The sequence below is a fragment of the Teleopsis dalmanni genome, chromosome 1 (genome assembly GCF_002237135.1).
Source record: "Teleopsis dalmanni isolate 2A chromosome 1, ASM223713v2, whole genome shotgun sequence".
In the NCBI taxonomy this organism is placed as follows: Eukaryota; Metazoa; Arthropoda; class Insecta; order Diptera; family Diopsidae; genus Teleopsis; species Teleopsis dalmanni.
Genome location: NC_051846.1, coordinates 56,872,799 through 56,884,524, shown reverse-complemented (window position 1 = coordinate 56,884,524; position 11,726 = coordinate 56,872,799). Strand labels below are relative to the sequence as shown.

The following is an 11,726-nucleotide window of genomic DNA, read 5'->3' as shown; positions in this document are numbered from 1 at the left end:
TATGTATATACGCGTGTATATTAAAATTTGCACACTGGTAAAAATGATGTGTGAAATAAGAGTATAATGAAATATTATTGATATACTTGTCCAGTGCGTGCATCTTCAAATTTATACAGTTAATAAAATGAAATATCGAATAAAAGTATGGGGGATATATATGGATTTTTTTTTGTATTAATAAATGCTTTATAAAACTTATAAAAATAAATTTTTGTACAAAAGTTTTTTAATGTCTGAATTTTTTTTTTTTAAACAAAATTAAATTTGACCGGGCATATAGTTTCACATAAAAGAAAATAGTTATTTTATACTTGAAAATAAAATTTACTGTAGATTGTAGTCAAACAAAAGGGATGTCATGAGATTTCTGATCTCAGCCGTTTTTGCAGATTTTTTATAGAGAATATCTTAAACAAAATTATGAACGAAGCAGCTCTAAAGCCTAGATTATAGACAATATATTTGCTGTAATAAAAATTGACACCATAGATAGTACACTAGATACCTACTAATATTAATAAATACTAAATACAGTAACCTATATAGATACATATTATTCAGAAAAGACGAGAAATTGGTAAAAGTACATTATTAGACACAACAACCAACTCAAAATAAATTGGTATCAAAAAACAATTTCCACTGGACGATATATTAATTTTAATTCTCAACACCCTCATCATATAATTCGGAATACAGATCAAAATTTGAATAGACGTTTATTCAGCATGAGAAATTCATTCAGCATCGATATACGACATTATATATAAAATTCCAAAAAATAAATTAAGAAAGAGAATTGGTGGTGCTAACACCAGCGGAGAGCATTATACTCTAAATATTGAAGAAGTTCAGATCATCAATAAAGACTCAAATGCGGCACATAATTTATATTCCGGACAATCAAAGACTCACTATAAAAAGGACAAAGAAGGACTTGCACAAATTTATAGGTCATGAGTCAAATAAAAAAATTAAAAATAAACAAATAAATATAAATAACAAATAAATTGCTTTAGTTTTAAAGTACGGCGATCCACTACCTTCATTGTAGCTGCTTTCTGTAAACAGTTGACCTTAAATGTATAAAAGACATTCAGTCTTTCCAATGAATTTCCGAATGTTTCTCGCTAAGCAATTCCTAATATCAGATTTCGATTCAAGCATTCGACCGAACAATCAAATAATATGACTATAAATTTTATTCATTCTAGATAGAAATAACATTCTTTCGAAATGGTAGCGCGGTTTATAATGAATCATCAGATAACCTGCTAACAACCTTAGCTGTTGCTAACGAAGGAAAGGTATAACTTCGTAGTTAAAAAGACGACCCAGTTATTTAACATACGTAAAATAAAGTAACCTTTTTGTAAATGTGTATGAATTCGTTCATGTGGCTAAATATGAGAAAGTACCCTGAGAATAAAAAAACTAGATGAATTAAAAAGGACTTGAAAACTAGAACTAACTCTTTTAATATCGAATTTTAAAAAAAGTTTTCGAAGTTCATCAGCACAGACAACAATTATTGAAATCATTGGTAAGGTTTATTGCTTTCAAACACACTACTAATTTAAATGATATCTGTATAAAGTAAAACTAATAATAAATATATTAATAATAAATATAAATAATACTTTTTTAATACTGAATATTATAATATAATGGTTTTTGTACGATCGGGACCTCCAAATAACCTAATAATAAATTTTGCTAGTCCTATAACTGAATTTTTATGTGACTTAATACAGAAAGTTATTAATTATATGTTATAATAAAATACAATTTATTTAATATGTAGCAATGCTTTTTATTGGATACTATGTATTTTATTTTTTTATTGAGCCCAAAATATTATATTTGTTTTGAAAACTCACGTTTCTACTAAAATTTAGAAAAATGTATGTACATCAATTAATTAATTAAATGTAAAATAACTTAATTTATAACCTATTAATAAAACTGAACTTACGAAGGAATTTAAATTATATTAGAATTATTTATTATATGTGTTTTTGGAATACAAGTTATAAATAAGTTATGTTGTATGTAATATAAATTGCACTCGTACACAATCGCGATATGTAATGTTATTTAAAGTAAGGTAATAAGTTTAAATAATTGTATCAAAGAACTAAGAGTTTTAAAAAAAAAACGATACGTATCTTGTAGACTGATTTCCATTACAGTACAGAACTGATGCAAAACAACGGTACTATGTTAAATTACTAAGCCATATGCAGTGTCTAACACTGAATATAATTTGAAAACAATCCTTAAAAAAAATAGGAAAACAATTAGTATATACTAACTTCTAATCTCGTTGAATGGTTAAAAATAATTTTTATTTTGAAGTTTTGTAGCATGGGAAACATACAGAGCATATCATGCAGACAAAAATCAAAAAACATAAAATTAAAAAAATGTAGAAAAATAATTGAAAAAAAAATAATCTACCATTTACGACCTAATATCAGTCATATGTATACATGGACCGTTACTTCTTAAAATAGTCGTCTTTTTCGTAACTTTTTCGTTTTGTAATGCATAAATAGTTAGAGAGTAAAACAATTAAAACTTCTAAATATGGGTGAGTAATTTTTAAGGATTGATTTTGGTACATGTATTTTTGATACTTGGTACACTTGATTAATTTTGCCAATTGAAAATTTGTATACATGAACTCTAGCACTAAAGATTAATAATTTTTTTTTCATTTTTTTTTAACTATTACCTGTGTTCTTTTTAAACAATTATTTTTGATGACTTAATTTTCACTTTGCAAATACGTTAACATTACACTCAAATTTGCATTTTTCAAATCATTAGCAGTGTCAATTTCAAATAAGTATTTCTGAATCAGTGTCCAAGGGATCTCACATACTTTAGGGTATTTCAAATTCAGAACATGGTACAATTTAAAACAAATATCCAAACTATCCAAGAAGGAATTAAATTTGTATATAGTTCCACTTAAGTAAATGTAAAAAGATTTCAAGCCTTCTGAAGGATTTCCTTCCACTATTAAGTATGGTTGAATTCCTGAATTTGTTTCATAATATTTGCTATTTAGTTCTTCAATTTTTTTATGGCAATCGTTGATTGAAAGTAATTCCATTACTAAGCCTTCATTTGCATCCTCAATTGATACCTTTTTTGATTTATTCCCTTCACCATTCTTAAAAACTGCAGTTGGTAAAAGAACTGAGTTTAGTAGTAAAGTTAAGATATAGTCTTCGCAATCTAAAAAAATAGAATTTTGGTTTATCTGTTTTTATTAACTGAAAATTAAAACTTTACCTAATTTTTTTGTAATTTTGGACAAAACGAAGAGATCCCTAGATTTGCTATTACGAATGTTTGTTTCATAATACAAGCGTACTCTATTCTTGAAGTCACTCCATTTAGTTTTTAATAAATTTTGTTTTTTTGGAAATAAAAATCCAAAATCGATGTTGATCTATACACATAAAAGGCAATTAAAATAATACAATCAATCAATCAATCTACGTAATTAATAAATTAATAGACTGACCAATTGCGGAGCTCTTTCATCTTTCAGCTTAGGCCATTGAGATAAAAATTCAACATATGTAAATGTTGTAAGATCACTTTGTCGTAAAGTAAAAGTTTGCCGCCATTTATCTAGTACTTCGTCCCAGGAAATGGTGTCTTTTGATAAATCATTTTTTAAAGAAAGGTTGACACTTATATCCATATATTCGACAGCTTCAGTTTTAACCACAACCTGATCCATTTCCATAGATTCATCGTTTTCAAAAGCTGCTTTATGACTTTCGCTTAATTTACGTAGTTTTGTTCGAATGTTAAAATATTTTGAAAACAACTTCCCGCTGGGACTTTTCTTTCGTTGACGAGGAATGTAGTAATAGTCCTATTATATAAAAATTGCACAAATGAATTATTAATATTAAATTTTTGTAATTAATTTGAACTTACATAGTTTTTCTTTTCACATGGAAACAATTGAATTATTTCGTCTGCTAATGTTTTCATATCTTCTGGTTTAAGTTTACGTTTCTGGTAAATGCAGTACTCATCTAAAATAATTTCAATTATTCCTTCTCTTTCTTTATTGCTAAGATTTGAATTTTCTTCATAGTATTGGAGAATCCTTCTGCCATTCGATGATTCTTGCATAATTTGCAGTAAAGACTTAATAATTAAAGTCATTAACAAGTATAAATGAAGTAAAAGTGTATGTTTCTTACCTTTAGCGATGGTTGTGAGTTTTGACTAGATTCCGTTAAATTTTCAGCATCAAACGAAGTATCTGAAGATAACTAAAATAAATTTAAAAGAAATTAAGAAGAGTCATACATTCAAAAAACATAGATAGAAGAGGATACCAATAACATCAATATGAGTTAACTGCTACTGCTACAAAACAACACATCTAGAATATAATTTAATACATTAATCCACAATAAATAACCTTAATTTTAGGATTGAAAGATTAATTGTTCAATTAATCTAAATCCATCCAGATAAAAATAAAAAACTTTGAAACGTTAGCAACTTCATACAGAAAATGACTAAATAAATAAATATAAATACAAAAACTAAATAAACAGTTCTTTATTTTAAAAGTTTAAGATAATAGCCCTTAAATAATAAAAATAAGCAAATAAAAGTAGAAAAATCAATTCAAAAAATTAGGATATTTGAACTGGAAACACTTACTGTATTGAAAAACCTCTTCATTTTACATCCTTAATGAAATCATTTATAAGAGAAAAATTAAACAACATGAAAGCTAAGAGACATATATTTAAACATTGCAATGTTTCAACGTTTACAAATTTTAAAGAATAAGTTATGGGTAAGTTGTGGATATCGAAAAACAATGATTTAACTAAACTTGCCCTATACTTTAGTCATTGCAAATAACTTATTTTATATTTTAAATAGATCTGAACTTAAATTAAGCACTTCTTTCCTAATTGCCCCCACTTAATTAACCTTGGGGAAAAGAGGTTACCGCCTGTGTCCTCTACAGTTTTTGTAAAAAGCAGAGCAAAATGTCTGCCCATTTAATCTACTAAGGCTTTGCATTTGTAGAAAATGGGTACATTTTCCATTCGGATTTCTATAGAACGAAGTGATCAAGCGATATTTTCTAATAATAATAATAATAATAGCAATAATGAATATTTTTTTTCTTTTATTTATTGTTGTTGTAGCTCACTACTTTCCGAAAAAAGGACTTTATTTTTTCTATTTTTATTATAAAGTGTAAAAAATTGATTATTTTATGGATAGGTCAATATAGCAAAAATTTTTATGCTAATAAATTTTGAAGAAGTTTAGCTATAAGCTATTATTATTATAAATTAGGATGTATCTATTATGTATATTTAAAGTTTATTTCTAAATTGCAAAATCAGATCAATGAAATTTTACACATAATGTATTTGGGAACAGAGCTTCAATATAGAGCTGGAATAATTTACACAAGTTAAGTTTATCCTAAAGTAGCGTGCGGCTGATACTTTCCATTATTTATAGAAGTACGAATTGACAGTGTTAAAACACAAATTTGTTTAAACACAACTTTTTTTTGTTTAGTTACTTTACATATATTATGTTATTATCAGCAACAAAACTAAAATAAAGATTATTATGAAATTAGTATGAATACTATTCATACTTAAAATGGCATGTTCGTTGTTGATAATGGTTCGGTCGCAACTAAATTCTGTTGGTCTAACTTGTCAGCGGATTTTCTTCGGGTTACGTTTGTTTACAAATTAATTTTGTAATTTTGTTTTTACTACATGTTCATAACAACGTTTTCGGTTTTTCTTTTGTGTTATATTTCTTTCAATACATTATTATATGGTCGAGTTGGGTCTACATGTTTTCTTTAATTTCGTAATGATTAGTTAATAAATGTATGTATATACACATACGTGCATTCAAATTTTAATTAAATTTTTGCTAAACACACAGTAAAACTTGTTGTACAAACTAATTTGTTTAAAATTTCTTACTTTTTCCTTCCAATCATTTATTTTCGCACGAAAACGTACTCTAGAACGAAGCATGTTTAATGGAAAAAGTTCCCTTATGTCATCTTCTGTTAAAAATTGTAAATCATCAGCTTCCAATCCGAAGGCTAAAAAGAAAATGTGGTTATTGTAAAATTTGTAGGTATTTATAAATATTTATTACCAATTATTCTATTTAGAGCATCTTCTCCTAATTTAAACTCGTTTAAAATTATTTCTTTTAAATCCATTTATTAACACTTTAAATATCGTTTTAAGCACATAAAATAACGCATTCGACAACACTCGATGTACAACTAACGTCGTTCTTCTTTGGTCGATTTCATTGTTGCTCTTATTCGCCGCTCACACAGAGAAAAACAGCAGTAAACAAAACAGAGAGCACAACAATTTTTCTTTTTATTGCTTCACATTGCTTCGTGTATTTGTTTTTGTATGGCGCACATTGCAACGCAAAGATTTTAACATTTTATTTTAATGCGTTCATTTTAAATTTTAAAATTTATTTACCAGAATGTTATTTATATGTTGAATTTGGGTGTAGTTTTCATTTATTACTTTATTATATATATATATATTATTAATATTTTTATAACAATTTAATATATTAATATATTTAAATATATTAATATTAAATTAAAGAGGTTTTTCGAACAGTATTGAACTACAACAACAACAATTATTTTTCACATTATTTTAATTAATTGAATCTTTGGCTGTTTTGAGTATTGCCAAATACTGTTTTGAGTATTGCCAAATACTGTTTTGAGTATTGCCAAATACCCATCATCAGCCGTCTTGGGAATCATTCTTGTAAATCTCGTAAATAATTCTTTTTTGAGACTGCAAGTATCGTGTTCTGCCAAATTTGAAGCTCAGAGTCAGTGCATCTTAACCAACTGACCCAAAGCCGTACTTCACTGTTATGTTCGCACATTTTTCTGGAGTTTTGCTATGGAAGTTTTATTAACAAATTGACTTGTGTTTATATTAGAACGAAATCATAAATTGGCTGTAGAATAATTGTATTAATTACTTAATAAATAAATTTATATAAATTAATATATATTATATTAATAACTAATTTTATGGTAAAGGTAACAGATGTTAAAAAAGTTTTTAAACTAAAATGAATTATTTCTAAAGTATATTTGTCGAAATTATAATATTCAACCCAGAGAAAATTATATAAATAGCTTATTGGTTAAATATATCTTATATACAAACATAATTATAGTAAATCTATGTGCTGACGTAATACTTTATTTCAATTTTTCAACAAAAACGCAATAGTACGCCTGTGTTTTATTATACTAGAATTGAAATGTTTATAAAAACGTTAATACTTCTTATGGGAAAAATGTCTGCATCACGTTTGTTTATAAGAAAATGTTTAAAATTTTCTAATATCCCTATGAATATTTGATTGATATTAAATGTGTTCCCATAAACAGGCACTATAATAATTCTAATTTGTGCTATATTTTACTTTATTATTACTTTCTTCACTTTTCTTATTTTTTATTCTTTTTGTTAAATTTGCGTTCTCGAACAAAAACTATTAGAATGAGACGTGAGATAAACATATATTATTGGATTATAATGAAAAAGATATTATGCCATATACTACATACATACATATGTGAGAAAAAATAAATTTACTGGTAATATATTTATTAACAGAAATGACCGATAGTAATTCTATGTTTAAAGTCCACATTTTATAAATATGACTTATTAATTTTTTCAAAAATTGCTTTTAATATTTAAGTTTTTTTTTAACAAACATTGAAACGAAAACCAATTTTTGATTCTCAGGAATTTCTAGTCCTTATTTTTATTAAAACTGCAACCATTATCGGCATAATGGAATCTTTATTATGTTTTCAGTTTAGATTATCCCACTATATTAAAAATCTTATATAATAATTCGAGACGGAAACACATTTAGAGACTTCTCAATTTACATAAATAAAAAACTGCTAGAACAATTTTTAAAATAGTAGAACTTTAGGCATTTCAATTTGGTAGGTATTATACACATTGACAAAATATTAGAAGTGAGAAGGATCAAATATTAGTGAAAAAACACAGATTGGCAAAGTTCGTTAAAGTTATACTCTATGAACATTTTTATTAAAGCAGTATTTTACATTTTTAGTAATGTAAGATTTTTCTTTGTAATTTTCCGCTATAACATTGAACATTGTATATATTGTTAGTTTCGCTGAAGATGACTATCGAAGATATCGAAATTTTTAATAAAATAAAAATTGTTTTGAAATATAAACAATAAATTATACTTTTTTTTATATTTATTTAAAGGACTGATTAGCCTGCTAATAAATTATTATATCATTTTTAGTATATTATTTTAAAATGTATAATTTTTTTATAAACACTAAAAAATTATATCTAATGCGATTAGCAGGTTAAGCAGAAAAGTATGAGTTAAGAAATTAATTTCTTAAATAAAATTTATTAATAAATTTTTCAATAATCTTGAATTTATGGAACCAAGACTAAGAGCATATTTTCATTCTTTATACATTTTACAATTTATACGTGCAATAGCTGTACCTATGAAGATTTTAAAGTAGTGTAGTTACATACATTTTGAAGGGTACCAGTTATTTGCTTGAATTAATTTCATTTGAAGTCTGTATTTTATTGATTTTAGAAAAGTAGGCTCATTGATACTCATTGATATCTACCATATAATTAAATGATTTTTATGATTAAATTGTTGATTTGGACTTTATTTACCAATTTCTGTAATTGGCCATAATATTATAGAATAGAATCCTATGATTATCAGAAACTAAACTTAATATTGTTGCACAAGTGGTCTGAGGATGCTCTATATGTAGAATCATGTACAAAGCATTGATTGTCTATTAAAATTGTATTTGTATAGTATTTGTGATATAAGTAATATTAGATAATGTACTATATGTAATTTATATGATTTTATAAAGGACGGTATCTTACGCTTTCAGAAAGACGATAGAAGCACGAGATACAAACCATAGATTCCATGATTTTAGATCATATTCAAACACTAAAGCTGTATAATGTAATTTAATATATTTGAATTCAATGAAAAACATATGAATTTAAAATAATAATTTTTTATAATTTATATTTTATTTTGTTTGATTATTAAATTAATTGAAGCTTAAAAAAATAAAATAAACATGATATAAAAAATGATATAAAAAATGACTATAGGTAGGTAATTTAACAGGATAATTAATTCTAATAAAATTTATTTAAAGTACTTACGTGTATGAATCCATATATTTGTACATATGTAAATTGTGTAGCTTAATTTACTATAGACATTTTTTAACTAGTCACAGGGAATTTTGATATCAAATACTATTTATATGGTATGTTAATATACTTTATGATAATTTTTTACTGAATTGCAATTTTAAAAAACATTTGTTTTTAATCAATTCACATCACGTATGTGGTATGAATTGTAAAAAAAATTAATGAAATAAAAAATGTACATTAAGATAAAATAATGTACTATATTTAAAGTGAAGAGCGGTACAATCGATCTAATACGAATAATATTATACATTATTAACTATTACTAAGCTCATATCATATAAAGCAGATATATGTACTTATATACATATATTGTGTACAATTAAATATAAGCAATGTTTTATATGTAATCTAAATTCGTATATTTATAGAGCAGAGTACCCATATATGGTTTTACTTAAAATTTTAAACAAGATATTGTTTTGTTGCATTCCAAACTTTCATTTTTCGACCTTCACTCCAACACTACATATTTTAATATTATGCGGTTATAGTGCCTTTTATCATCCTCACTCAGTTAATTACATATGCATTAAAAATATACTGTTACATGTTTTTTTTTCTAAAATAAAATTTAAAATAATACCGGCTTAAAAAACTGTGTATTAACAGTAAAATCCTTATAATTCCGGTGGTAAAAAAAGTCACATTTAATAGTAGTGTGTAATATATAAATTGTCGTTTAAAAGATGTTTTTACTGTGGTTCTCTAAAATAATGAAGGCAGAAAAATATTCAATGAGTGATGAAAATACAAATAAGCTATGTAGTTGTTAGCGATCTGTTCAAGATGATAACTTCGTAATGTCATTGGAACCGGCATAAACTTAGTTAAGAATAATAATTTCATATCTCAGTTTGAATTGTGACCACAACAAATGTTGTTGTATAAAACCAGGAGTCACGAATTAAAAAAGTTTATAAAAATGTTGACATTAATATAAATATTTTATATATTTTTAACTTGAAATTACAAAAAGCGTAATAAAAAAAAATAAAAGTTTTTGAGTGCTATAGTATAAATCGATTAATTAATTTTTTAATACGTGAAATATAAGAGAGTAGTGTTTGTTAAATAGTTTTAAGATTATATTATATATAATCATATTCATTAAACAAGAAGTGAATCTAAATAATTGCTAAGGATTATATAAACAAAATGTGTTTAATGATAAATTCATTGGTTGTTCTTTAAAAATTATTGCCAGACGTGAACTAAGACTTTATTTAATGCAATGAGTAAGATTTATTATCTCTCCATGTATGCTATACTATAAAAGCAGCAGAAAAATCTTTCTGTAATAAATGTAGATTGAAATAAAAAGAGAAAATATGTTATGATGAAATTTTTAATGCATAATACTTTTAACTCTTCATACAGTCGAACAGAATATAAACAGATACTTATCGCTTAATAAAATGAAAAAATGTATATATGTGCAGTACACAGTGTTAAAATGTGAAAAAAATATATGAAATATATCGAAATTTTTTTTTTGCAAAAATAGATTACTAAGATTACTAATAATCTTCTTCTTACATTGAAGTCCTAGATCTGTGGAACAATCTTTCTTCAATCAAATTATGTACCCACAATGTCTTTTTAATCCTATCGATCCAATTTTTTCTTTAGCGCGATTCCTGAATTTCTTAAGCATTCTGGTTATAAGCCGTTTTATTTTATTATAAAACCCGTTATTGTGTCACCTACCATAAGTTGGTATGGCTTATGACAATCTTCTATACATAACTTTTTTTTTCATTTTGAAAATAGTTAATATAAAATTGAAAAGCATATTAATTTCAACTCGCTTAATTGCTTTTCTGATTTTACGGCTTTGGTCCAAAAAAATGCAATCACTAACTAATTTTTATTAATATAAAGTTAGTTATAAATTAATTCTCTCTATAGTTAATAGATAAAACAAATGAATTAGTATAGATCATATACAGCTGTGCCGACTACGTATGTTTAATCTAGATATATGCAATCCGAACAGGGGTGTATATCAAGATCAAGATCTAAAAGCTACACAACTATATTGCATAGATGGCCTGATGACTTGCTTATTTATAAGCATTCTAGTTTTCCAGTTTAGCCTTTCGGTCTTCAAAAGATGTTAGTTAAAACAGATTTAGAGTTTGTTTACAGATTGCCTTTGTTTTGATGCGGTATTAATAATATTAATAAGATTAATATATTAAAAAATATTTCCGTAAAACGATTATAGTTATATTATATAAGTCAAAGATTTGTGCTTCCTTTTTTAAGTACTTGAACTAATATTTTTTGTAATATTTTTTTATATTTTTTAAAATAATTTTTAGTTGTATAAAGTGAATAAACGGA

At 25.3% G+C, this 11,726-nt stretch overlaps 1 protein-coding gene across 2 annotated transcripts; it reads right to left on the bottom strand.

Moving 5' to 3' along the window:
* Positions 1-2,051: 2,051 nt before the first annotated feature.
* On the bottom strand, positions 2,052-7,327 carry LOC119672917. Of its 2 annotated transcripts, XM_038084083.1 has the most exons (7): positions 6,202-6,311; positions 6,021-6,145; positions 4,239-4,310; positions 3,967-4,182; positions 3,542-3,901; positions 3,307-3,466; positions 2,052-3,249 (listed from the first exon to the last, which is right to left on the bottom strand). In XM_038084083.1, the coding sequence occupies exons 1-7, from the start codon at positions 6,266-6,268 to the stop codon at positions 2,774-2,776; spliced, it is 1,476 nt and encodes a 491-aa protein (XP_037940011.1). In that variant the 5' UTR covers positions 6,269-6,311; the 3' UTR covers positions 2,052-2,773. The 2 variants fall into 2 exon arrangements, with proteins under 2 accessions (XP_037940011.1, XP_037940012.1); XM_038084084.1 differs by lacking the exons at positions 6,021-6,145; positions 6,202-6,311 and adding an exon at positions 7,293-7,327.
* Between the last annotated feature and the right edge of the window lie 4,399 nt (positions 7,328-11,726).

Bases quoted from the DNA above. Each gene is read 5' to 3' on its own strand.
- LOC119672917 (XM_038084083.1), bottom strand. From the start codon at position 6,268: ATGGATTTAAAAGAAATAATTTTAAACGAGTTTAAATTAGGAGAAGAT. The intron at 3,902-3,966 runs GTAAGTTCAAAT...TTTATATAATAG, and splicing joins CATGTGAAAAGAAAAACTAT to GACTATTACTACATTCCTCG. The intron at 3,250-3,306 runs GTAAAGTTTTAA...CTATTTTTTTAG, and splicing joins CAAAATTACAAAAAAATTAG to ATTGCGAAGACTATATCTTA.